This window comes from Uloborus diversus, chromosome 4 (assembly GCF_026930045.1).
Source record: "Uloborus diversus isolate 005 chromosome 4, Udiv.v.3.1, whole genome shotgun sequence".
NCBI lineage: Eukaryota > Metazoa > Arthropoda > Arachnida > Araneae > Uloboridae > Uloborus > Uloborus diversus.
The window spans coordinates 39,889,631-39,915,422 of NC_072734.1; the positions used below are offsets into that span (position 1 = coordinate 39,889,631).

Consider the following 25,792-nt stretch of genomic DNA (forward strand, 5'->3'; position numbering starts at 1 on the left):
CAAGAGCTTGCCTTAGAACATTTCAGAAAAACAGTTAGTAGGGACAGTACAGGAAGATACAAGGTTAATTTACCCTGGTTAGATCAACACCCTCCTTTACTTGACAACAAAGAGTTAGCTCGGAAAAGACTCAAGCATACAGTAAGGTCCCTAAAATCGCAGAATCGATTAACAGAGTATCAAGAGGTTTTTTACCAGTGGGAAAAAGAAGGCATCATTGAGGAAGTTGACCAAAAGAAAGCTGATCCTGTGGGTCTGGGTACACATTATCTGCCTCATAGAGCAGTGTTTAAAGATAGTTCCACCACTAAAGTGCGTCCTGTATTCGATGGATCCGCGAAGACAAGAAATTCCGTATCAATAAACGAATGTGTTGAAAAAGGTCCCAACCTTATTGAGCTGATCCCCGCTATTCTAAACCGATTTAGGTGGGGGAAAATCGGAGTTATTTCGGATATCAAGCAGGCCTTTTTACAAATAGCCTTAAATGATTCCGACAGAGACGTTCTACGATTCATATGGTGGAAGGAAGGAGATCCCCAAAAAGAAGTCACCTATAGGCATTGCCGGGTCGTGTTCGGCATTTCAAGCTCCCCATTTTTACTCTTAGCAGTTTTGAATCATGTTTTAGATCAAGTAGAAGAGCCATTTAAGACTGTTGCAATGAAACTAAAAAATTCATTGTACGTTGATAATTGTGTTGCAAGCGTGGACTCGGTCGCTGAATTGGAACATTTTAGAACAGAAACTCAGAAAATTCTAAAACCAGCTAAATTTGATTTACGTGGATGGAAAAATACTTTTCTACCTGAAATAGAAGAACCGGTCAGTGATAGTTTTATTGCCGACGAAGAAAAGGAAGTACCAGTGTTAGGTTTAGCATGGGATAGAGAAAACGATTACTTATCCTGCCAACTGATCCAAACAGGGAACGAAGATGAACAAATTACAAAGAGGAAAATTCTGTCTGTAGCTCACCAAATATTCGATCCAATAGGATTCACTTGCCCAGTAACATTAATGCCAAAATTGCTCCTTCAAGAATGCTGGAAATTAGGAATCTCTTGGGATTCAAAATTACCGGAAGAAATAATTCAAAAATTTGAAAAATGGAAAAAGGGATTATCCGAACTGAAATATTTAAAAATTCCACGTAGACTTTCTCATTTAGATCTAAGTGAATCGAAGCTGACTCTCCACACTTTCTGTGATGCGTCAAAATTGGCATATGCTGCGTGTGTATTTTTAAGAGTAGAAAACGATTGTGAAGTCACTTGCCAATTAATTCAAGCTCGATCTAGAGTTGCTCCATTGAAAAGGATATCCATTCCAAGGATGGAACTGCTAGCATGCAATATTGGAGCTAGATTGGCCAATTCAGTGAAGACAGATTTGAGTTTGGAAGGAATTGAATCATTTTTCTGGAGTGATTCCATGGACGCTCTGTATTGGATTACGAAAGAAGGCCCTTGGATGATTTTTGTATCCAACAGAGTCAGCGAGATTAGAAGACTCTCAAAAACATCTGAATGGAATTTTGTTCCAGGAGCACAAAATATTGCTGATCTACCCTCAAGAGGATGCTCGGTAAAAAACTTACTGAAGGAACAATGGCACGAAGGACCTGCATGGCTAAGAGACTCGAGAGATAAATGGCCAAATTTCGCACTTTCACCAGATGAAAATAACATAAGTGCTGAAAAGAAGAAGATTATAGTATCGTCTTTGAATCAGAAGAGTGACGAATTCTATAACAATATCTCTTCGTACGAGAAAATAATCAGAGTCACGGCTTGGATGAAAAGATTTGTTGACAATTGTAGAATGAAAGATAAAAGAAGAAAATCAAAAGATTTAGAAATTGAAGAAATAAAAACAGCTGAAATCATTGTTTGGAAAATCGTACAGAAAACCTGCTTCAAATCAGAGAAGGATGAACGTATTCGAAATTTAAAGCCATTTGTAGATTCGTCAGGAATTCTAAGGGTTAAATCGCGGCTATTAATGAGACAAGACTTGAAAGAAAGCAGTGTCCCAGATCTGGATCACATAGATTCTGCATACTTGCAAAGAAGATACGTTTATCGAACGAAAGTCCGAGAAGATTTAAGAAAACGGTTTCGGACAGAGTATTTAGGACAGCTGAGAAATCATGCCACAAGAAGAAGGAAATACACAGAACTGTCGATCGGTGATATCGTGTTGATAGAAACAAATGAAAAAAGAATAAACTGGCCATTAGGGAAAATTATAGAGTTATTTCCGGGTAAAGACGGTGTAATACGCCTAGTAAAACTACGAACAAGATATGGGGAAACACTTCGTCCAATACAGAGATTATATCCATTGGAAGTGAACCGGGAAACTGGCTGTCATTTCAGAGACTGTGTTGAGAATCAACATCAAACTGAGACAATCGGTGATGAACCTAAAACACAACCTGGACCTAATGGACATGATCATGATCCTCCCAGGATAACCAGGTCTGGACGAGTGGTCCGAGCTCCTAGACGTTCGGATCTTTTGAACTGTTCATCCGACTGGGGTTGAGTTTCAACCTGCGAAACTCAACGGGGGGAGTATGTGACGAACACTCGATCTTCTCTCCCCCTTTTCCCTCAGAGATCCACTTGAGTTTGACCTCTTAGAACTTTTCCATCCGAACTTTTAGCAGATTCAAGTGATGCTTCGAACCGCGAGCTGTGCGGTGGAATCTCCTAGATTATGTTTGTCGAATTTTCTAATAGTCTTAATATTGTACATAAATGTAAAATAGTAATATAGTTAGTTAATAGAAGTTTTGTCTAGTCCTTTTTCAGGCCTCTGATTTATTATGAGTCTAAGTTTTCAGTATAGAATTAACTCACCTATTGACGTAAGAAAGAACCGACACGACGTATGGCATAAAGAAGATAAAGAAGGTAAGCATTTTGATTTGCTTACTTAACTGAATTGAAATTTTATATTTTGATATTTATTGAATGCTATCGTTCGTGAAAATCATCTTTAACTTAAGTGGATAAAATACACACTGATACATGTAGCAAAACAAATGAGACCCAAAGCACTTCAGTTACTATAGTATAAAATGTAGGTATGCAGAGAAGATATTTGCGTTTCAATTTTTAATATAGAGTTGACAGAACATGAGACATTGAATTAATTTCTACAAATATAGTATCCATTTAAAAACATAAAGGTAATTTCTTTACACTTTATGACATAAAATTCAATCGTGATGATTATCTTTTGTATTTACAGTTTGACAGATCACAATAACACAAACCAAAAAACGCGCTCGTCTTCTAAGCAACGTTTCTACAATCATAATACACTGCAACATGTACTCTTTTAGACAAAACACTTCAGTTAGCTAAAGGATATTCATTACTTCCAAATAAGAGCGCATTGTGCGAAAGGTCAAATTCATGCTCAGAGGGTCAAGAAAAGTCTGCGGGTTATTAAATTAAGAATTACCCGAAAGTATTGTATAACAATAATCAAATTAGGTAAATATAAATTGAATACATTCAACGTTGAATAGATACTATTTCCTGTCGGAAGTTGTAAAATATGACACATGGGTATTTAATGAAGCTGACACTATAAACAAAGTTGAAGCGGCTGAAACATTAACTCTTCACATTTATCAAAGAACAAATAGAATCTTACCCAAAAGCAGTCCCGAAAATCGACTGGCATTTTATAAACATCAGTGCTTTCTACAACCACAGGAACCAAGGAAACATATCATGACGAGAAACAATTAAAATTAATGATAACACCACTCAACATTAAGAAAAAGTTGTACACGGAACACCATCATGAATTACGTAACGCCTACTTATCAGACAAATTCTAGATAAATAATAATTGAGGCTTGTTGGTTCAAATTAATACCAATAAGTTGCTAAATATAATCCAGAAGGAGAAAAAACCTAAACTGTAGCGAAATTTTTTTTAAATATCATCATTAAAACAAGCAAAAGAACTAGTTTCTGTCTTGTGGGTAACTGAAAATGCTCTGCAAAACTGATTGAAGAAATTTTTTTACTGTGAGCACCTAAGTTTTGTGATGAAATTATTTGTCTTCGAAATAAATTATTTATGATGGATCGAATGAATTCAGTTATTTTTTCCTCTTCACAAAAAGGTTTTCTTATTTATATTTAATTTAACTGTAACTGTACCACTTTCACGATGACATGCGGAATGACAACAACAAAATAAAGCACTTTTTTTGAATGCGAATAATGAGAAGAGCATTGATTTTACCATAAAAACCTGACATTACTTTTAATTCCTTTTTTGTACTTATGAGAGCAATTGAACTACTATTTTTATGGTAACGAAAATGTCGGTGTTTTGGGATGAAAACAAGCAACCTATTTTCGAGGATTATATTTTCATTTTGGTATGCTCATATTTTAACCATTAAAATGACCCGAACAGTTAAGTTTTCTGGTGTAGAAGGGAAATGTCGATAATTGTAATTCTGGTGTAAATAAACTTATCGATGTTTGAAAAATTTACTTATATGGATAGAAGCATCTGACAAAAATCTTGTATCGGATCAGTGGCTGATCCTCTGTATGTGCACAGGAACACGCAATCCGCCCCCCCCCCGCCAAAAGACGGGAGAAATAAATTAATTAAAAATTGAATTGAATATAACACCTGGATTTGTTATAGGAAGCCACTTTGTTTTCCTAAGGTGTTTTAATGTGATTTCAAAAGTTCGCTGTTTTTGTGCGAGGCATTTTAAAAGCTTCAGTAATGTGGGATTTTCAGAGTGATATCAAACGCTTCTTAAAAGTTCAAAATCCCTCTTAAAGTGTAAAATTTCTTTAAACTGAATAAAACAAACCATTAAATAAGATTGGAATTTTCGTTAATTATAATTCTTAAAATTATATGATTAACAAAAAATATTTTCGACTTAATCGAATTTTTTTTTTCCAGTGGATTGGTAAAAAACTAAAGAACTATCAAGTTTTCTGTTTATCACTGCTGGGCGGTCATTCCAAGCTCGTCAGCTTGCGAGATCAAGATTCTTGCTCATGTGATCGGTTGTGACGTAGAAGTGTCGCAAAGTAGTATTCTAATCTACTCGAACCTAGCCTCAAGCTACGTTCGAGTAGATTAAAATGCTACTTTGCGACATTTCTACGTCACAACGGATCAAGCAAGCGAAAATCTCGATCTTGCAAGCTGACGAGCTTGGAATGACCGCCCTGGTCTGTTTGCCCAGACGTTGAGAATCGATACTTTAGTATATCAAGTGCAGGGACCCATACTGCATAAAAAATTATTATCTATTGCCAAACCAAACAACAGAATTTTTAAAAATTGTGCAAAAATATTTAAGAAATCATTGAAGTAATGTCATTTTTTTCATATTGTTCTGTTGTTCACTTATATTTTTAAGCAACTTCTTTCCATCATATTGTAAATTTGAGCCCATATCATATCAATACATTTAAATTTGAATTCAAATTTAACATAATTCTTATTTTTGACAGCCTTCTATATCTGTTGGAAATGTTGGCCAGCTTGCTGTAGACTTATTACTCAACAATTTAGAAGTGAAGCATGTTGCATTCATTGAAGAGCCATCAATTTTGCCAATTGTTGGTCCTGATCCTTTTGATCCAGAAAGCACGAAATTAGCCACTAGTTGTGAATGTAAGTATCTGGAGTTTTATTTTAAAGCCTCAGCCTAGGTCAATTAAGTGAAAAGATCCTTATTTACATGAAAATAATCTCTTGAAATGTTCCCTCCATATTGTATTATATTACTTTTTTTACATCTCATGTCACTTATATATTTAAACTTCCTTACTACTCGTATATTTCGTTATAGCTTTAGAGCTCCATCCTAAGTAGATTTTTTTTTTTCTTAATTATCCATCTGACTTTTAGCAAAAACTGCAATTGCAAGAAGCATCCTTCACAAGACTGACATTTTTAATGTGAAAATACTTTCCTCAAGTACTTCAATTTCATTGTTCTATACTATCTTCAAATAATTAGTTTTGTACTCAGGGTTGGCAAAAACCCGAGTTTTTTAAAAAAAGCCCATGGACCCAGGGTTTTTTGGGTTTTTTTAAATAAGACCCAAACAGGACGTAGGGGGGTCCATGGGGTCCGGACCCCCCCCTTCCCGAAAGACCACTGTCTGCTTTTTCTCGGTTGTTGCACCTCACGACAACAAAAATTTTCCAAAGAGAGAAATTTTATGAAACCCGGTATTTTCCCCTTAAATATTCCCATTTATCGACAATTTTCCCGCGTCCGAGTCAATTCAGAACACGAGAACCTCGTGAAATAACTGCGGGTTCCCAGTTGCCGCCGGTCTCTTCCTGTGTCGCGAAGAATCCGTCCGAAAACGACGAATTTCCAATTCAACCCAACTGGGTTGTGACCTTGAAATTCGGCCCCTCTCCCTCAGAACACCACATTGCCATCGGCAAAGTAATTGAAAACAAACATTCCCCAGTCTCATTGGGGTGGTTTTCTTTCTTTCTTCTTTTCGTTTTGACTCTTTTCCCGTTTGGACTTGATTTCCTAGACACATGCTGCACGAAGGACAGCCAGAGTGAGGTGCATCCCTGGTGAATTAGTAATTGAAATTCCTATTATTTTCTGTTTTAACACACAGTTTTTTTCTACCACGCGCTTATAGGAAACATATCTTGAACAAAATTGTAATCAGAAGAAAATTAAGTGTACATAAACTAGGTAAGTTGTAGTGTTTCCTTTTAAAGTTTTCTTAACAATACGAGCAATTTATGTGTTAATATGTTTTCCCATTTAAAAACTAAGTTCCGACAGCAACGAAAAAAAAATTCTACACATTTCGTGTGATTGAGGATGAGAAAAAATAAATATTAATTATTAATTTATTTTTGAACTTTATATTTTTGGTATGATTTATTTCAGATTCATTTTATATTTTGATTAATAATCTTATTTAAACTTTTAGTTTATTTTTAACAATAATAGATTACTTATCTCCCCGGAAGCTTACAACTTTTAAACTGTAATCCTGAAAAGTTCGTTTTTTTTTTTTTTTTTTGGAACATAAGTGAATAAATAAATTTGAAGTTGATGCAACGAAATTACTTTTCGCTGTATCAAAATTTTATGAAGCGAAGAATGAAATTGAAAATTACTTGAATATTTTACTGTAATCAGTTTATGAAATTGCAAGTTCGGCCATATTAACACATGTAATTTAAAAGTAATTATTAGAAATTCGTACTTTTAAATCTTACTGAAATGTGAGTCTATGGTCCCAAGAGAAGAGCAGCTAGTCATTTTTAACTGAAGAAAAAAATCTTTCTTCGATGTTGTTCCGTTTTTCAAGAAAAGCATATTTGTATTTGTTTCATTGGAATAAATTTTCTGATTAGTATTTACCGCCTTTTTACTGAGGAATTATTTAATAAGCGTCTATGCATCCATCATTAGTAAATTGCGAAGGTAGTATTAAACGTAACAAAAAACGGACATGTGCATTTAACTATAAAATTACTAGGTGAAAGTTTCTGCTATTTACTGCGCATATAATTAAAAAAAGGTCAATGCGAGGTACATTTTCTTGTGTTTTTCACGTCTATATTAGATTTTTTTTTAACTCTTAATTTCTTCAAGTTAAAATTATTTGCTATTTCTTGCAATAGAATATCTTTTACTAACATCACATAAAAGAAAGAAAAAAAAAGTCAATACCTACGTTATAAAATATGATATGCTTTCGAGAATACATGATGATTACAAAATCGCTCCTAGAATGGAAGTTATACCAATTTGAAAATGAAAGAATCAGAAGTGTTATTATTGTTAGATGAATTTTGGAAGGTAGATTTAAATCATTACTGGATTTTTAACCACAATCATTCTAAGATTTTTTTACAAAAGATTGTCTTTAGGCTTTTGAACATCAGATGACTGTTGAGCAAAAAATTTACAAACTGAGGCTATAAGAAACCTATAAGTTTTGATTTCAAAAATTGGCTAGCTTTATGCATATTACATATTGTTGAAAATGTATCTAATTTAATGCTACTGTATTATCGCAATCGCAAACGGGACGAAGATTACCTTAATGATCAAAATTTGACGTTTGACTCCAAATCATGAATTTTCGAGTCGAACACTTGCTTACTGCTAATAAAGACAGTAAAGTAACCAGGTTATAATCAAATATTGACACGATAATTCGTAATAGAGTATATTGCCATTTACCCTGTAGTTGTTTACAATTATATTTTTAATTTGAAAAAGACTGATTTGTACAGAAGTTTTTTTTGTATTGGCAGAATAAACTGAACTCGTGTTTGGTGGTGAGATAGGTGGGTGCGATGCCTCCTCTTGATCTTTTAAATGAAACATCAAATTGAAAACATCAGAGGAAAATCGCCAATAATGTTTAAATCATTCATGACCTTATAAAAAACATTTATAAAAAGCAATCATTTGCATTTTTTCCAAAATGTTGTTAAAATAAAAATACATAGATGCTTAATTTCATTCACCATACATTCCATTACTCGACAGGTAAAAGATCTCTCAGGTATTCGTTTGGCTTGACAAAATTAAACCCCTAGTGCAGTTTCGCACCGAAGAGAGCTCAAGTGTCTCCATCTGGTGGAAACTCGGCATCGAAATTTCCTGTGCAGTCACATCCGCGCCTTAATGGTAGCATTTGAAAGACTAGATGCCACATCGGTGGTTCGCACTAGATCCGAAAAGGCTAAAGCCTCTAACGAAGCCCCATTAGAAAGAAAAAAAAATACCATAACGGATCCTAAGATACTTATATAGCTTATTTTACCAATTCGTTTTGCAAAAAAATAATAATAACGATTTAAAAAAAAACGGCAATACGCATTTTTTTTTTTTTAATGATTGCAACAAAGGAAGTCTCTATCCATCAAAGAGTTAATAGTTTGTTCAAGTTTTTAAATGATGGTTAGAAATGATAATTAGAAAACGGATAAAATTAGAAACTTCATTCAATTTCGTATAGTCAAAAGAATGTTATAAAGTAGATAAATAAAGAACTAGTTCAAGCTTTTTAAATGAAACCTTGCTAATATTTTCGTCGAGAGGGTGGTTGAATTTTGCCAGAAATCTTGTTCAAATCGGACAGGGTGGCGGAATTACGTTATATTGCATTCATAGTTATACATTCGACTCGATAGATATAGATTTCTTTATTTTTTTCAAATAAAATGACTTGTACATATTTTGTTTAAATATATTACAAAGCTTTAATATTTTATTAAACTATTACCTGCGTTTTCCAAGTAATCCATAGAACAGTTTTCGTTTTCCGATTTTCTTTTATTGTGAACTTTTTATTAATAGGAATTATATCACTCATTTTCAAAGCATCAGAACAGAGGAAGCTTATGTGATGGAATTTTTCTATCCATGTATGAAAACTTAGTATGGGAAAACTTTTAGTTTAATGTTAATTTTATAAACTGACAATAATTTTTTTGCCACTTAATGTAAAATTTTTGTTAAATAATTTTTTAATAAATGCTCTATCAATTTCAATTATTTAATTAATTTTAGTTAATTATCATATTTTAATAATTAGTTTTAATTGGATTTATTTTTTAACGTAAATATGAGCTACTAATTTTGCTTTAGCATGCCTCCTCTTTTGAAGTTCGTGAAACCTTGGACCCCCCCCTTAACAAAGTTCTAGCTACGTGCCTGACCCAACTAAAGCTGGGTTTTTTTAAAAGAAATGTGGGTTTTTTGTCTTTTTTTAAGGGAAAATGTGGGGTACTTGTAGCATATTGTAGCGTAAGTATATGGACAAAGCAAAAAAATCGTCTTGGAGTAAAAAAAGCTGGGAAATTCAGCGTTTTCTGAAGAAAAGTAAAAAAGACGATAAAACCCAAGAATGGTGAAGTTTCAGATTTTTTAGTTTCCATGATTGCCAACAGTTAAGAAAAAGTTACTTCTCGAGTTATAAAATCTATTGTTCGTTTGTAATTACTACATTTTTTTTTTGCATTTTACTTTATTGTATTTCATTTTGTTACGCAAAACTACTGTAGAACCTCAAATAGTTTAAATCCCTTTTTACTGAATTCCAGCTTAATCAAAACATTTCTTTGAATTTTATGTTGCCTGTTTTTCTATTTCTGTGTACAGAGTAAGAAATATTAAACTTTTTCGTAAGATAATGAAAATACTGTACATCCTATTCTGTTTTCTGTCCGACCGTTTGTGAAACCTGTTAATTTCTAAAAAATATACCTTGTTTATTCGAGATTTGTGACTTGTTGGTTTGCAGAAAATTGGTTTGCTTTAATTCACATGAAAGCCTTTTAGCTAAAGTAGTTTCCTCTGTACAATCTACAAATATTGAGAAAATCAGACATGACAGGACTTAGTCAAGATAATTTGAGTTATTTATTGACCAGTTAAAGAAAAAAGTTAAATATATTTATTTAATATCTTTGAAGTATTTTTTAATGCTGTTAAGAGTTAAAAAATACTATTAAAGTTCAAAATTCATTTTTTATGTCCATTGGCTGTGGTGAAGAACAAATAAAAAAGAAGTTTAAATTGTTAAAGTATTTAAATTAATTACTTTTTTTAAAAACTTCTCGGAAAATTAAAAAAATCCCAAAAGTGGGCTAAATAATGGAGTTTTTTTAAATGGGTTTTTTCAAAAAAACCCATTGGGTCCAATCCGGCTAACCCTGTTTGTACTAGACTAATATTTCTTAACACTTTCAATTTTGTGCTTGGTCACTTGTCTTTTTTTTTTGTTTGTTTGTTTGTTTGTTTGTTTGTTTAACAAAATAAAAATAACAATGATCAGTTAATTAGAGTGCCGAAAAAAGTTCTTATGCATCTAGCTATTACTTTTAAAAACTCTTGAAAAACATCTAATTATGTTGGTTTTAACCAACCAGAACAGTGAATAATCTACAAATGTTAATCTGGATTCATTTTGTGTAATCATTTCACCGCAAAAATCTTTTTAGTGATTCATTTGGCATGGATGGACTACTCTGATTCATACCCAAAGATTATTTTGCAATAGCCCCCTATTCACTGATTTATTTGACATCATATTAAGTTGAGGCATTAATTTCAAACTCGAGGAAAGTTCCAGGGAAGGAGGAATGAAATGATCTTTGTCAGTGCTGCACGGGAGGGGTGCAACTGTTCTCAGAAATATTTGGTTTATTATTGTAAAATTATTTCAAATTCAAAGTAAATTGGTTTCAAACCACTATTTTCAACAATCTAGGTATATTTGCTTTTTGAATTAAAAGAGGCGTAAGTAGTCATCTACAATGAACTTTTTTCGCCAAACAAAAAATTCATCAACTATGACGTCAGCGCTGTAGGTGAAAGAAAATGTCTGGGAGAACTCACTTTGTGGTTTGGGAGGAGTCAGAACAAGAAAGGGAGGTTTGAAACTAATTTACATAATTTTTGCAATAAAAAAAAACAAAATATTTCAGGGTATCATCAGGGCTGTGGAGTCGAACTGATTTCGGGGTAAAGGAGTTGGAATCATTAGAAAACATGCCGATGCCGACTCTGGGCTTCTTTTTTTCTTTCCTTTTCACTGACTCTCCTTGCATTTTTTAAAAACTGACTACCAATTAGTTCGATTACATGTATAAAAAGATACTAATGAGAAAATAACTTGCCATTGTGGCAATCAGCTAGCTTGAATGCTTACCGAACTTTATGTAGCCGTTCCCTAGTTTGCTTGCTTTTTAACTTAACTAATAGCAACTGTCAGCAAACGGTTTTGTTGTCTAACATTTTCAAGTAATCTCTTTCAAATAAAAATAGAAATATAGTGTTTTGTTCTATCTAGTTATAAAATAGTAAAAGTAAAATGTAACAAATTAGTAAGTCGAGGTCCGTAGCTAAGGTTGAAACGTTTAACTGTGATCGGCAAATTCAAAAAAGTTTTGGCGCGAAGGCACGAATCCAAAAGATTCGATGAAATAATCTAAAGTTTTTTTCTTTATTAAGACTATTTCTTTAAGATTGGTTCTCACTAAAAAGTATGGAACAAAATAAGTGTAATTGATTTCTTGATTACAACACTCAATAATTGCAGTTAATCTTAAAATCTTCATATTAAGGTTACTTCTAAAGCAGCCAGTAAAATTTAAACTAAAAATTTAGCTAAGAAGAAATATATGTATAGTAAAAGCTATTCGTGAAAATTTGTATACCGCCGCGTTTTGTGTAAAATTAGCTCCTGACGTATATGTGCCGTATTTTCATTGAAATTTTATTGATGAAATATAATTTAAAATATATTCACAAAAATTTTCAGAATTAAAGTATTTATATTTTTTATAAACTCTGAAATTAACTTTGGGATTCATCTACCAGGATGGGTGTCACCCGGGGAAAACCACTCCCTCTCAAGAACTTGGATTTAGAAAAAAGCTTTTTTTTCTCTCAAGTTACAGCTTTCAAAAATTGAAAGCACACAATTTGATCAATATCTATTTGTTAAACATTAAAAGGGGTCAAATTACAGATAATACTTTTCAAATTTTTTGAAAGGGATTTTTAAGTCATCTCACTTTTTAGCTCGTAACTATTTTAAAATTTGATTTTTAAATTGAATTTCTAACATTGTATGCGTATTGGGTTTACAATAAAAAACAAAATGCAAAATTTTCATAAAATGGAATCAATATTTCAATCTCTGTTTAGAGGTTTTCCCCCCTTCCCTTGAAGGGAGAGAGGGAGTTGAAAATATACAATTCAAAGAATTTTAAAAAATCCAGAGTCAGGGGTTTCAAAATCCAGGGGTCGGAGTCGGCTATTTTCCTTCCGACTCCGCATCCCTGGGTATCACATCCCCCTATGTCCTCCACCGCCTCCCTCCCCCAACTACTGCACTGCATCTACTCTAAACAAACAAACAAAAAAAAAAAAAAAAATCCAACTACAGTAGAACCTTGATTATTCAGATCAAAATTGTTCAGTGTCAAAAAGATTTCCATTCATGCAAATAGTAATCTTATGTTATGATAGCTAAGCTATAAGTGTACTGAACATTTGCTTTTTTTAATTAAATATGCAGTTAATTCTTGGATCAGGTTTTAAATTATAGCAATCAAATATTCAAGACATACTTGGTGCATCAGCTTGACACCCCTACAGCTGAACTATAAACGATCAAGTGTTTAATTGAATAACATAAAGTGGATTATGTAATATTGTTACAAAGCATTTTTGTTCTGGCAAAATTGCTTAAATTAATCCCAGCAAAACAAAGCAATTTTTTTTCATTTATTTTCCATACTACCGGGATTTTCCAGATTTTTGTTTATCCAAATAGCCTTTGGTCCTAGTTAGTCTGGATAAAGGAGGTTCTACTGTGCAGCGCTGACTTTGTGATATAAATCAGACAATGCATTTAAGGAGATCAGTCTTTCTCTTTAGTTGACATTGATTGAGTCCTAGACCAGGGGTTCTCAAACTTTTTCGACTCGCAGCACCCTTTGAAGAATTAAAATTTTTCACGGCACTCTAATGAGGAAAGAACATAAGTGTGCCAAATAAGGATCCCCTTCGGCTCAAAAACTAACATCAGTCCAACTTTTGCATATTCATCAGACGACCTATAAAAATAAATAAAAAAATTAAACCAAGTGAAAATTTAAACTTCAGTTGTGTTTCTCAGCAGTTTTAGTTTAGCAAAGAAAAGCCTTATTAAGAAAATGGACGCTAATAAGGAAAATTCTGGGCAAAGATTACTTCACTCAGAGTTGAAGCCAAAAATGCTCCAAAGTAATATCAAACTAAAACAAATTGAAGGAGTCTTTAATATCAGTCTATATGAAACCACATTTAAAAACCTGGGATTAACCACACCTGGATCTAAATGTCCTTATTTGTCAAATTCATCTATCATATATATATATTGATAACAGGAATACTTTGTGGCACCCCTCGCCTCTTCCTATCGCACCCTGGGGTGCTGCGGCACCCAGTTTGAGGACTCCTCTCCTAGACCAATCTCTAACTATTTTCGCTTTTTTTTTTCCTTCTTTCTAGTAATGCATGGCCTTTTTTTTTTTTTTTTTTTTGTCACCCATTGCTATTAAAATATATATAAAATGCTTATAATACTTGTTGTTTTAGTATTTCAGTTTGAAGAAAAGAAACTTTTAATTATGCAACAAAGAGCTCCAATTATTCCAGTAAGTTTCACTCTTAGTTTATCTTTTTTTCCGATTTATTATGTTGCTGTCCTATTAGGACATCTTTAAAATGTGATTTTAGAAGTTGTGTAGGTATATGGATATTTAAAATAATATATGCATTATTTAGGTTTGCAATAAAATTTGCTGAATTCCAGCTTTCACTATTTATGAATTTCCTTTCATATTGAATTACAGTGCAGAAAATTTAAATATATTTTTCCCTGGACAGCAATCTTAAATAAGTCCGAGTGTTGAATTATGGCAGCAAACTAATAGAAAATATTTTATTTATTTATTTATTTTTTTCTAGTTAAAAATAAATTTTTATTTTTGAGCTTATTTTAAAATCAAAGAAAATAAAATTAAAAAAAAAAAAAACAGCTCATGAGTAGATATTTTTCTTGCAAGTGTTTTTCAGGACTGGTAACTGATATGATGGCATTTCATCTGAAAATATATTTTACAAGATTAAATTGAAATAATGCATGAATGAACCCTTCTGATAAACAAGAACTATTGTTATTTTCTCTAAACTTTGCATAGCAACTCTGTTTGCATAAAGATATGCTTTGATGAATGCCATAGATTCCAAACCATTTTTATCACAGGTAGTGGCCCTTTTCTGGCATACTTATTTCATTTTTCTATATCAGATTCACCGAATTGTGCTTGCCGCAAAATTGGGTCTCCCGAACACTATGTTTTTCTTTCCCTTATAACATCTAATTATCATATTAGACTTAACACCATGGCAATAAATTGTTATCAGAATATTCTCAATGCATTTTCTCACACTTTTTTCAGTAAACGACTCCATTCACTTTTTATGTATCTCTCTTAAGAAATTTTTGTGATTTAAGGTGTTAAGTCTTTTTTCCCCTCATCTCTTTTTTTTTTTAATCTGAAATAATTATTAAATTTTAATATTGATAAAAAGAAAAAGAAAATAAAAAATTATGGTTATTATCATATTGTAATAATTTGTCTTGCATCTTACCCTGCGTGGTATGTCAAAATATACCTAATAACATTGTGTATGACAACTTTAAAATGACTGTGATAACTCCATTTTGTGTGTAAAAATTTAAAAATTGTTACTAATAATTCATGTATATATATATTTTTTTAAAACTAAATTCCTCATGAACCTGCCTGCTCAGATTTATCTGAGCATTTAAAATCAATAAACCAAGCAATTTTTAGGTGCAATGGTCTCTGAGGGCACCAAATGTCAAATATACATACCCACTAAATGAAAATATAAAAGTTTTACTTAAACATTTCTACTGATAATATTGATGATATACTGATAATATTGATGCACTAATTCTGTCCTTTGTATATGTAAGTTTTAATGGACAAAACAGCAAATAAGCCTTTCTGTACCGAGAAATTAAATTTTCTTGCATCTTTCATTATCAAAGTTAGTGTTTTCTCGTAGGAACTCTTTTTAAACAGTAAAAGCATTGGAATGTAACTATTTTACGTTTCTGAATATGTTATTTTGTGTCAGAAATATGCAAATTTTAATATTCCTCGAGTAGGAACAAACTCTGTCAGCAAAAAACGAGTTTTCACAACATTTCTGGGTTTTTCTGAATGTTCCCATCTCTAGTTATGGAGCCAACTGCGCCATTTAGATTTTTAGGGGAATTGTTGTAAAGGTCTCCTCTTTTTAGAGGCTATTAATCTTAGGGAGGGGCAAGTGCTCTTACATTTGAAGAGGTGTACCATTGCTGGGGATAAGTACTTTTTTCTGAAAATCCATTACATTATGATGAACTCTTGCTGCTAGGAATCCTTGAATTATGTATTTTTTAATAATATAAATGCATTTTATGTATGATATATTTGTGTCCTTTTACAGGAAGAAATTTCCAGATATAAAGATTTCATCACAAATTTTATTAAGTCACATAAATTCAAGAAAACTGTGTTGTTATCAAGTAGCTTTTCACAATTTTTTACAGCAGAAAACCTTCAAGGGTAAGATTTTTAGTATCAATAGTTAACTTAACCCTGTGTTCATTTTTAGAAGATTGTGTACTTACAAATTATTGGTTTTACAAGTTAAATTATTATTATTTTTTTCAAAATTTAAATACATGTATCAGGTATCAGTGATGTTTTTAGAACTTTTTATGTCAAAAAAGGGGGGGGGGGACAATGCAATTTTTTTTAAATAATAGATCTTCCACTATCGTTTATTTGTGTAAAAAGTCTCCTGAAAAGCCTAAGCTCTTATATTAACATTCTTAAGCACATATTTCTGATTTTATTTTTATTTTTTTGTCAGTCAACTTTTCTTTAAGGGTAAAAAATAGTACATTTCAAAAAACTATTTTACTTCATCCTGAAACTGTTGTATGTTCAGAAGAAAAAGACCAGGAGTAATTTGTGTCCGAGCCTTGCATATATCGTCGCTTCAGAGCAACCATAAGACATCTAATCCTAGAAACAATAGAAAGATATCCTACTGTTGTGACGATATGTTGATGTAAGGGGTCAACATTTTGATGAGATTATTGGCTAACTCTTTCAAAACGTCAACCAGAAGTATATAAAGTGCTAAAAGAATCATAAATAAGATAGCAACAAGGTAGGTTAAATATTTTTATATGAATTGGTGTTGCAAAAAAGGTGTATCAAAATCAGTTTTTGTTAAGTTGCCCTTCTCTCTAGCCATATGATAGTTGATTCTTTTTATTATTAATTTGATTCTAGAGATTTATTTCAGATTTGACTGATCACATTTAAGGGAATATGCATGAAATTTAGTATTCATGCAATAACACTGCTAAACAAAAATCTTAACTGTTATGTATTCCTTAAAACTTTAAGAACAAAAAAGGCGTTAACTTAAAATCTCAAAAAATATTACTTCGCTATCGTTTGTTTTAGTGATTTTGATACAATAGTATCTTTGCATAAATAATGGTTTTGTAAATCTAGTTTGCTGAAAATAAATTATTGTAAATGCATTACTGTTACATTGCAAATTCAATATTCTTGCTGTGTAAGTGTGTGTATGGCCATTACTTTGTTAATGCATTTTTATTACATTGTGAATGCTGTTAATTGTGAATTTGTTACATTTGTAAATGCATTATTTTTGCATATTTGATCATTAAAATAATAGTTACCTCATTCAACCAATGAAAAAACCAGTGCTGCAGAGTCGGAGAAAAATCACCCCACTTCCTACCTCAAAAATCACTCCGACTCCGACTTCATAACCCTGACAAAGCTGTTGACTCAAATAGTTGAAGGAAGATGATCAACTCCCAACTCCTAATATTGTAAATCCTCCAACTCTTTTGCCCAAAAATCAGTCAAATTCCACGGACATAAAAAGTATTTTTTCTTACAATTTCAAAGCTTTTTAGTTTAAGTAAGAATATAAAGAAAAGCCTATTAACTTCTTGATCATGTCCTTTTTTCTTCCCCTTCTAGTGTACCCATTCATTATCTACTTACAAGCACTGTACGGGAAGAAGAAAAGCAGTTTGAAAACATTTCTTGGCGGAAATTTCAGTTGCCACAAAATGTGGATCCTACAGAGACTTCTTTAATTCCTGGAGGTGGAATTGCTGCTAAATTGTTGAAAGACTGGTAAATCCATTTATTTCAAACAATTTAGACATTTTAAACTATGTGTTAATCAGTAGCAAAAGTCTTGTTGATGGTGAAGAAATAAATACTTTTTGTGAGCTATTGGTATATTTTTCAAATTAATTATCATAAATTAAGGGGTAGGAGTTCTCCTAAAAATATTTGTATAAACTAAATTTTACATTTTGTCCTTATTTTCCTAAAACACAGTTCAACTTGGTTTTTGTAAAATACCAAAAATTCTCGAATTTGTTTGTATTTGGCATTATTTGTGACAACCATGAGTAAGTAAAATTGAAAAAAAGAAGAAATGTATATTTATGTTTTAAAATGAGTTCACACTTTTTTACCGTTACTAAACAAAAATTGCAATCTAATTACATTGAAAAAAAATGTAGCTTACTTCTTAAAATTTAACATTTTTGGAGAAAAATCCCTTAACTTTAGACCTTTTAAATTCCCCCATTTACATCTCCAGTGTAAACTGCCTAGTGTTATTTGCATATCAACATTTTCCTGTGGCATTGTATGAAAGTGATACTCTGCAGTTTAATTTTTAAATGTAATAGCAAAATTTAACAGATGCATATGCTCTATTCTTAATATAAAATGATTTAATATGCACTTTTCAAAGAGTATTGGGCTTATGATATTCAAGTTATGATACTCAATCACGAAAATTTTTAGTGAAGAGTTCAGAAAAGTTTGTTCATCTTAGCCTAAACTTGCATTTTAATGCACAAACAACCTGAGAAAAACTAAAAGGCCAGTAAGAAATTTTGAAAAAACAGGAAAATGAAATTAAAGGGATTTTAATATTGATATATTAATTGTTAATATTCATTTGTGAGAAATAATGCAACAGACAGAATTTGTAAAGTTTGCAGTTACTACAGAATGGTATATTCATAGTTAGTATTTCAGCCTGAGTAACAGCTTTGAGGCCACCAGTATTTCTTAAAATCTAAATGCACATGTACAGGAACAAATATCACAGCGGCTAATAGGATTGTGGAAGCCCATCAACTTGTAGTTTTGTCATTTATTTCTTCAAAGTTTTGGTGATCTTTGTGAACATATCCGAAGGTAGTAAGTTAACTGATCATGAAAGAGGGCAGATTGAAGCTTTTTCTTCAACAGGGATGAGTAGCTGTACTATTGTGGAAACAAAATGTATAAAAGATCAAAGACGGTAGTCAACAATTTTTTTAGATTGAAAGACAACCAATGTAAAAAGAACACCTGGGGAAGACCAAGAGCTTTGTCCTTGCGTGTTAAGAGAAGATTTTGCAAACTACATCAACTGGAAAATACTCAACCAGTAAACTTATTAAAACGACAGTTAAAATGTTTGTCAGAAAACGGTATGTTACACAATTAGAAGGTGTAACATTTTTATTTTTTATGCAGCAAAATTGGCTAAGCCTTAGTTACTGAAAAGGCACAAAATAGGGTATTTGAACTTTAGCCAGGAAGTCATGACCTGGGATAACCAATCAATACAATTTTTTTTTTCTGATGTAAAGAAGTTGGATTTGGATGGAAGTACTATTTGGCATGCATATACAAATATATGCATGCAATAATCTGGTTTTTACTGATTATCATCAATGATGATTTGACTTGAATAATCATCCAGCTTTTCTAAGCCAAATAATAAAATTAAACACAATGCTAAAGTAATTATAGAAATTATTTGATCAGTAATATATAATTTTTCTTGGTTGTAACTTTTAGACTTTTAAAAAAGTGTCTTTCTTCATTATCACCTTTTCTCCTCATAATTTATTTACAGTGAAGAGCAGCAAGTTCCTTTGGTCGTTTTAATCCTTGTTTGTTCTGAAGGAAATAATTATCCTGAAGCTTTACAAATGGTTAAAAGCATCAATCAATGGCTTCAGTTAAAGCAGGTACTTCACTTCTCTAGTATTTATTAATTTAAAAATTTTGCTGTTATTATTCAACATTGAAAGCCTGTTTTTGTTCTCTTTTTACTGTAATTTAGACCAAAGATTCTGAAGAAGTCTGGAAAATTCCTATATCATGGGCTTTACCATATGGAAGTGATGCACCACACACAATGTTTTAAAATTTGTTGAATAAAAATTATGTATGAAATGTTTAATAAAATTTTTATGTATTGTTTTCTATCTGAACCACTTTGTATTTACCTAGTAAATCAGTTTTTGTATCACTCTTGCAACTAAGATATGTGGCCAAGGGCGCCCATATAAGATAAGGGGGTCCCTTAGAAATGAGAACTCCCTTGCTTTTAGTGTTTTTTCTTTGCAAAAATGTATAAAAATTTCTTTTCCAGCCATTAATAATAAGTTATTAAAAATGTCAAATTTTAAATCTCTAATCTGTACTGAAATCTGTTTCTATGGGGAAAATATTCTGCTAACCCATAGGGAAAACTTTTGAGCCCCCCCCCCTTAAAATTTTGCATATGAGCGCCCTTGTATGTGGCAACTCTTGTTATTGGTTTGAAACCCTATAGTATTTGTTGAATAGGTAGTATGAGTTTGGGAGCATTGAATCACTGGTATTAAAATGGGCATTCACTGCTTAACGCAGCAAGTGCCATGGATGTATCTTGGACAGGTCAAATTGATTGTCTCCTACCTACATTAGTGTTGTTTAGTTTCCACTGACATTACAATATTTTAATATGAAATTTAAGTTATTAGATTTCAATAGTTAAATAGTAAAGATTCCATTTAAAAACATTATAAGTATGATTTATAATGTTTAAATATTAAGCAGTATTTAAGATTAATTTCAGCTAGTTGACAGGGATATTTTTATGAAAAGAACAAACAAAGCAAATGACTTAAAATGCAGGAATTATGTTTGTATTTTATAAATTACGCATCTGTCTCCCTGAATAGTCTTACTTTTGTAATGCTAAGACATTTAATAACAATGCTTTCAAAAATATTCCAAATGAAACAAACATGTACAAAAACAGACTGCAGACTTTGTTGTTATCCTGATATTTCTGATAGAAAATATTTTGTCCCAAAATTCCCGATTAAAAAAAAAATCAATTTCAGAGCACCCAACAAGTTTTCAGTTTGTCCCCCTAAGGAAAAAATATTTTAATCTTGATTTTTAAAAGTTAAAATTTGTAATGCATTGATTATTCAACAGTAATTGGGCATTTTGCCACCACTTATGTTGCATCGAAATTAACAATGATTTCTCTACAAAAAGGTGCAAAAGACCCCTTCAGAAACACTTGAATGCAACTAAAAGGGGAGGTGCATAACTAGACCCCACTAGGAGTCTACGTACAAAATTTCAACTTTCTAGGACTTACCGTTCTTGATTATGCGACATACATACGCACATACATACAGATGTCACGAGAAAACTTGTAATTAACTCAGGAATTGTCAAAATGGATATTTCAGGCGTCTATATGTTCTTAGGTATATATGCACGTGTGGTCGGATCGAAAAAACCTCAACATTCATTCGGGGGCGAGCAAAATGGAAATTAAGGTCGATTTTTGAGTGAAATTTTTTTCGTGAATACAATTGGATGATTTACCAGTAGTTGACCATTTAGTGGAAATTGCTACAAGTTCTATTTAATTTCACAGGAAAAAAAACTGGGAAAAAAATTGAAATTCTTTTTATCTGTCTGTAAAACTATCAGGATCAATGGTTACTAATCATTTTTCTGTTTTACGTACTATTTTTCAAGTTATTTCGAATATAAGTTAAAAAGGAGATTGCACCAATAGTTGACCACTCACTTCCAGTTGTTGACCACTTTTTAAACAGTGGAAAAATCTAAAATCTACACTGTTAAAATTGGACCGGATGCATGCCTGTATGTGCTTATGTTCCCTTAAAGGTCGCTCCTCAATTGGTTGTTGGATGGATGACGTCTTTACAGATGTCACGTGACTTTGATGATGGTTACGCGACAATGGTGACCAATAGGTTAAAATGTCATGAAAACTTCGTGACATTTGGCGCCAAAACTAAGTCGCCAAAAAAAGGTGCCAACTTTATGTTATCTCTTTAGTTTCTTGCCAACCCTATAGACTACAAACGCATATGATGTCATTGATATACGAGACGCCGAAGGCACCTCAGGCGGAGAATCTAGCCACCCTAGACCGCTCGTATAATGCTTAAATATTAAAACATACTACTAAAAATAATGCATTGATATTATGAGTGATCAGTGAAAGTACAGTAAACTCCCAATGATCTGCAGAATATGGCGACATGGTAACCGCAGATAATCTGCAAACTGCAAAATAAATTAAAAGCGATAGCTAAAAAAATCAATACTCGCACGTAATTTTAAACTTTGCCAGCAATCACCTATTAAATTTTAGAAAGTCGCCAAATTTGGTGACATTTAGCCATTTTTCGCCAAAAAAGTTGCCAAATGATGCCAACTTAGCAATATCTCCTTAATTTCTCTCCAAGTTCATAGCAGTCACTCCAAGCAGATATGACATCACCATCATGTAAATCGCTGCAGGACCCAAACGTTACCGTCGACCCGAATCTAGTCAGAATAGCTGCCAGAATAATGCCTAAATATTATAACATTACTGTTAAGTAGCCCTTACATGAAAAATGTTTAATAGTTTATATGGGGGTTCAAAAGTAACTTTTCCTATATACGGAGTCCTAGCGGCCTATTGGCTGAACCTATCGATCCAAAATTTTAGATACGGTTATTTGGAGGAATGCGTTTGAGGTTGATGATTTTAAACAACGCAGTGGTCTCCTGGTTGCGGTTACAGTGATAAAATCTCAAATTTTCAAATGATAACACCCACTTTTTCCTTGTGCAATTTGATCAATGTATTGATGAGCAAGAAATGGCGTTGGATCAATCGACGCATGACGAAAATTTAAGCACCAAAACTTAAGGAACACGCTTTCAACTCTGCATTTTAAAGCTTTTTTCCTTAAGCTTTGCACATGGTGTTTAGTGGTTGGTTCTTCTACTACTGTCTTACCCTGTGAGTTATGCAAAATGCTTCTCTTTTATATTGTCACTAGGATAAACAATTTTCATCTTTGCAGTTTTTGTTACACGCCACTCCTTACAACGCAATTTCAGGATTTTCAATACGCGGACCAATTTGCGCAAGAAAAATGTTGGTGTTGCAATTAGAAATTTCCGAAATTAGTTCACTAATAATAGAATCTGTGTTAGTAATTACATTGTTTAAAATTTTCGCAATTAGGAGAACATCTGTTCAAAGAACTGTATCACAAATTTTGGTTCTGTTGGTTCAGCGGACAGGGGACTAGTCAATTACTTGCAAAAAAGTTTTTTTTTAAACAAAAGTACCATTTTATTTTATTTTAAGCTAAAAAATGTTTGTAATCACTTTGGTTTCGAGAAAGAAAAAAAGCTTTAAAACCAATGTAAGTTCATTACTTGACCATTCTGGTCAACTACTGGCATTAATTGCATTTTATACAACCAGTAGTTGACCACCCCACATTCGCAGCATAAATGATTAGTAAATTGATGCATTTTTTTTATTTACTTAGTTTAAACATGGATGATCAGTATATATCAGTAAATGAACCTGAAGAATAAAATTTAATGTTGTTTAATACAATTAAACATTTTAGCTCATGATAATTTTCACTAATAAGAAAAGAGATTTTCTTGAATTTTTTATAGGTCTTTGTAATTGTACCATCCTAACCTCCATTCAAAACTTTAGTTACAACTATAAATTATAAGAGGACACTTCATGGGATGCTATAAATTAGTTCCAGCAATCAGATTAAAAATATCTACTTATTTATTTTTGTTTCGTACATATTAGTGCTCGAGTGGTCAACAACTGCTGGCAGGTGGTCAACCAATGGCGATTCACCCTACTTCCTTTTTTGTAAAAGGAAGTAAAAATGTCTGGTGGAACTCACCTTAGGGTTTACGGGACTCGCCAAGAGAAAGAGAGAGAGAAAGGTGGTTTGAAATCAATTTTTACATTATATTTGCATTGTTTTTATAATATAAACCCCAAATATTTCGGGTGATGGCGTCAGTGTTGCCCGCGTCCACATCCTTGCAAGTACATGTAAATACTTTTTCTTTGAATATCACGAGGGTCAACGGCCACTTCCTGACCCCCTTAAGTTGTGGGTCTGCTTCTGCTTTCATCACCAATAATCACATAAAACTTAAATTTAATCTTGTTTTAAAGCTGTCGTATCTCTGGATAAACTTTCCACTTGATGAGCTTCATAGTGGTTCTTAAAGCATTGGTTTCCTAGGAGGGAATCGCTGACCTTCGGCGTCGCTTCTCGCCGAGAGGAAAACTTGATTCTTCTGCGCATGCGTGCCCGACCAAAACCGACGTTGTGAGTGGCACGCCGGAATCACTTGACTTTGATTTCAGCGTCACGCCGAGCAGCGACGTCAAATCGTGGTGATTTCGCTTCTAGGAAACCAGGGCTTAACTTTGACCCCCTTCTCCAATAACTGGAAAGCCGCACAAAAAAGGCAACCACCAGACGAGGGGAAAATATCCCTAAAAACAACCATCTAAAAATTTTAATGGAGCAGTCTGTGCCACGATTCCCTCCTCCCCCCTTTCCCGGTAGTTACCCGGTTACCCCCGAAAAGTTACTTAAGTATTTACTTAAAACATCTTTTTTATGCACTTTGGTAAAGACCAAAAATGGCAATGAGGTGTCTTGTCAGATACAGATGTTGAATTCGCGCCGTACCTACCATTTCTGAACGAAACTCGCTAAATCTGGCGACTTTACTTAAAATTTCGGCAGACTTTAAGACCTCAAATTTCGATAACGGAGTCAGGAGGGCGCATAATATTTGTGCCATAGACATATTTTACGATGCTCTTCCAAATGCTGCCAATTTCGATTGTTTTCGAATTTCCTTGATCGTGTGGTTTCTTGGTGAGGAGAGCTTCTGAAAACTCCTTCCCCTAACGTTATTGAAAGTAAACCAAACTTACATTTTTGGAGCTTCAATTGGGAAAGATTGCCGATCCCCTTTAATCAACATGCACATTTTAAAAAATACAATTTCAAAAAAGGACGGGGGGAGGGGACGCCCTGAACCTCTTTTTACATTATTACCAAAAGTTGTTTAAAATGCATGTTTAAAGCTAAAAATTAAGAAAATTTGCGTGGTCGGGCCCTGAGAAATCTATCCTCCATTTAAAATCACCAAAAATCTTCTAAAACTGCGTTTTTAGAGCTACAATTTAAAAAAATTTCGTTTCCGAGCTCCAGAACCGCACTTTTATTAACAAATTAGAGATACAGTGATCGCCGCTTATATGAATTACGTGTGTCCTAAACAGTTTTAATTCCATAAAGCGGCTAATTCAATGATGCTGGGTCTTGTTCTATTTCTGACGATTTGATTCATTAAAGCGGCTTATTCAATTAACCGGGGTCCACTGTAATTTTCAAGATTACAAATCCTTAAACTTTCTTGGGCAGAAGCCCCTGTATTTTGATATAAAACACACATTTGATATAAAAAAGAGGCCTTCAATTTCATGCACCTACTATTTATTTTTTGACTTCGGAATGACCCTGAGAGTCGGATCATGCCGCGGCAGCAATTTCTGACACTTTGCATTGATTCAAAAGAGGGTTTTAACCCTTTTGACAAGACCACAGACAGTCCAAAATTATGTTTTTAGGCTCTTAATTTTGGAAAATTTTTGGATCAGAGTCTCCAATCCCCGCTATCCTCCCTAATATCGCTAAAGGTAACTTAAAACTGCAATTTCAGAATTTTATTTCGAAAATTTGCGGAAGGACAGCAGCTACTTACCCGCTCCTTATGCTGTCGTACCAAACATAATCGAAAATCATATTTCTTGGATTTCGATTGCAAACAATTTTCCCTGGGGAACCTCTTTCCCTTGTCTATTGTTACCAAAGAAAGGTTTCCCTTGTCTATTGTTACCA

The 25,792-nt window shown here is 32.9% G+C and overlaps 2 protein-coding genes across 6 annotated transcripts in view; one reads left to right on the plus strand and one right to left on the minus strand.

Annotated features, from left to right (window-relative positions):
* Nucleotides 1–3,805, minus strand: part of LOC129219703 (F-BAR domain only protein 2-like) — an 88,950-nt gene extending 85,145 nt beyond the window's left edge. For all 5 annotated transcript variants that reach the window (XM_054853989.1, XM_054853988.1, XM_054853987.1 and 2 more), the window contains exon 1: nt 3,673–3,805. In XM_054853989.1, the coding sequence (XP_054709964.1) occupies nt 3,673–3,702 (30 nt within the window). In that variant the 5' untranslated portion in view covers nt 3,703–3,805. The remainder of the gene's footprint in view (nt 1–3,672) is intronic.
* A 408-nt stretch (nt 3,806–4,213) lies between these two features.
* Nucleotides 4,214–19,999, plus strand: LOC129220477 (proteasome assembly chaperone 2-like). The gene is made up of 7 exons (XM_054854898.1): nt 4,214–4,414; nt 5,523–5,685; nt 14,170–14,228; nt 16,099–16,217; nt 17,685–17,843; nt 19,639–19,753; nt 19,849–19,999. The coding sequence occupies exons 1-7, from the start codon at nt 4,343–4,345 to the stop codon at nt 19,930–19,932; spliced, it is 771 nt and encodes a 256-aa protein (XP_054710873.1). The 5' UTR covers nt 4,214–4,342; the 3' UTR covers nt 19,933–19,999.
* The last annotated feature ends 5,793 nt before the right edge of the window (nt 20,000–25,792 follow it).

What these genes read in the sequence shown, in the direction of transcription:
- LOC129220477 (XM_054854898.1), top strand. Translation starts at nt 4,343, where the DNA reads ATGGTAACGAAAATGTCGGTGTTTTGGGATGAAAACAAGCAACCTATT. An exon ending in ATTAGCCACTAGTTGTGAAT is followed by an intron (nt 5,686 to 14,169) that starts GTAAGTATCTGG and finishes TTGTTGTTTTAG; the next exon opens with TATTTCAGTTTGAAGAAAAG. An exon ending in ACAGCAGAAAACCTTCAAGG is followed by an intron (nt 16,218 to 17,684) that starts GTAAGATTTTTA and finishes TTCCCCTTCTAG; the next exon opens with TGTACCCATTCATTATCTAC.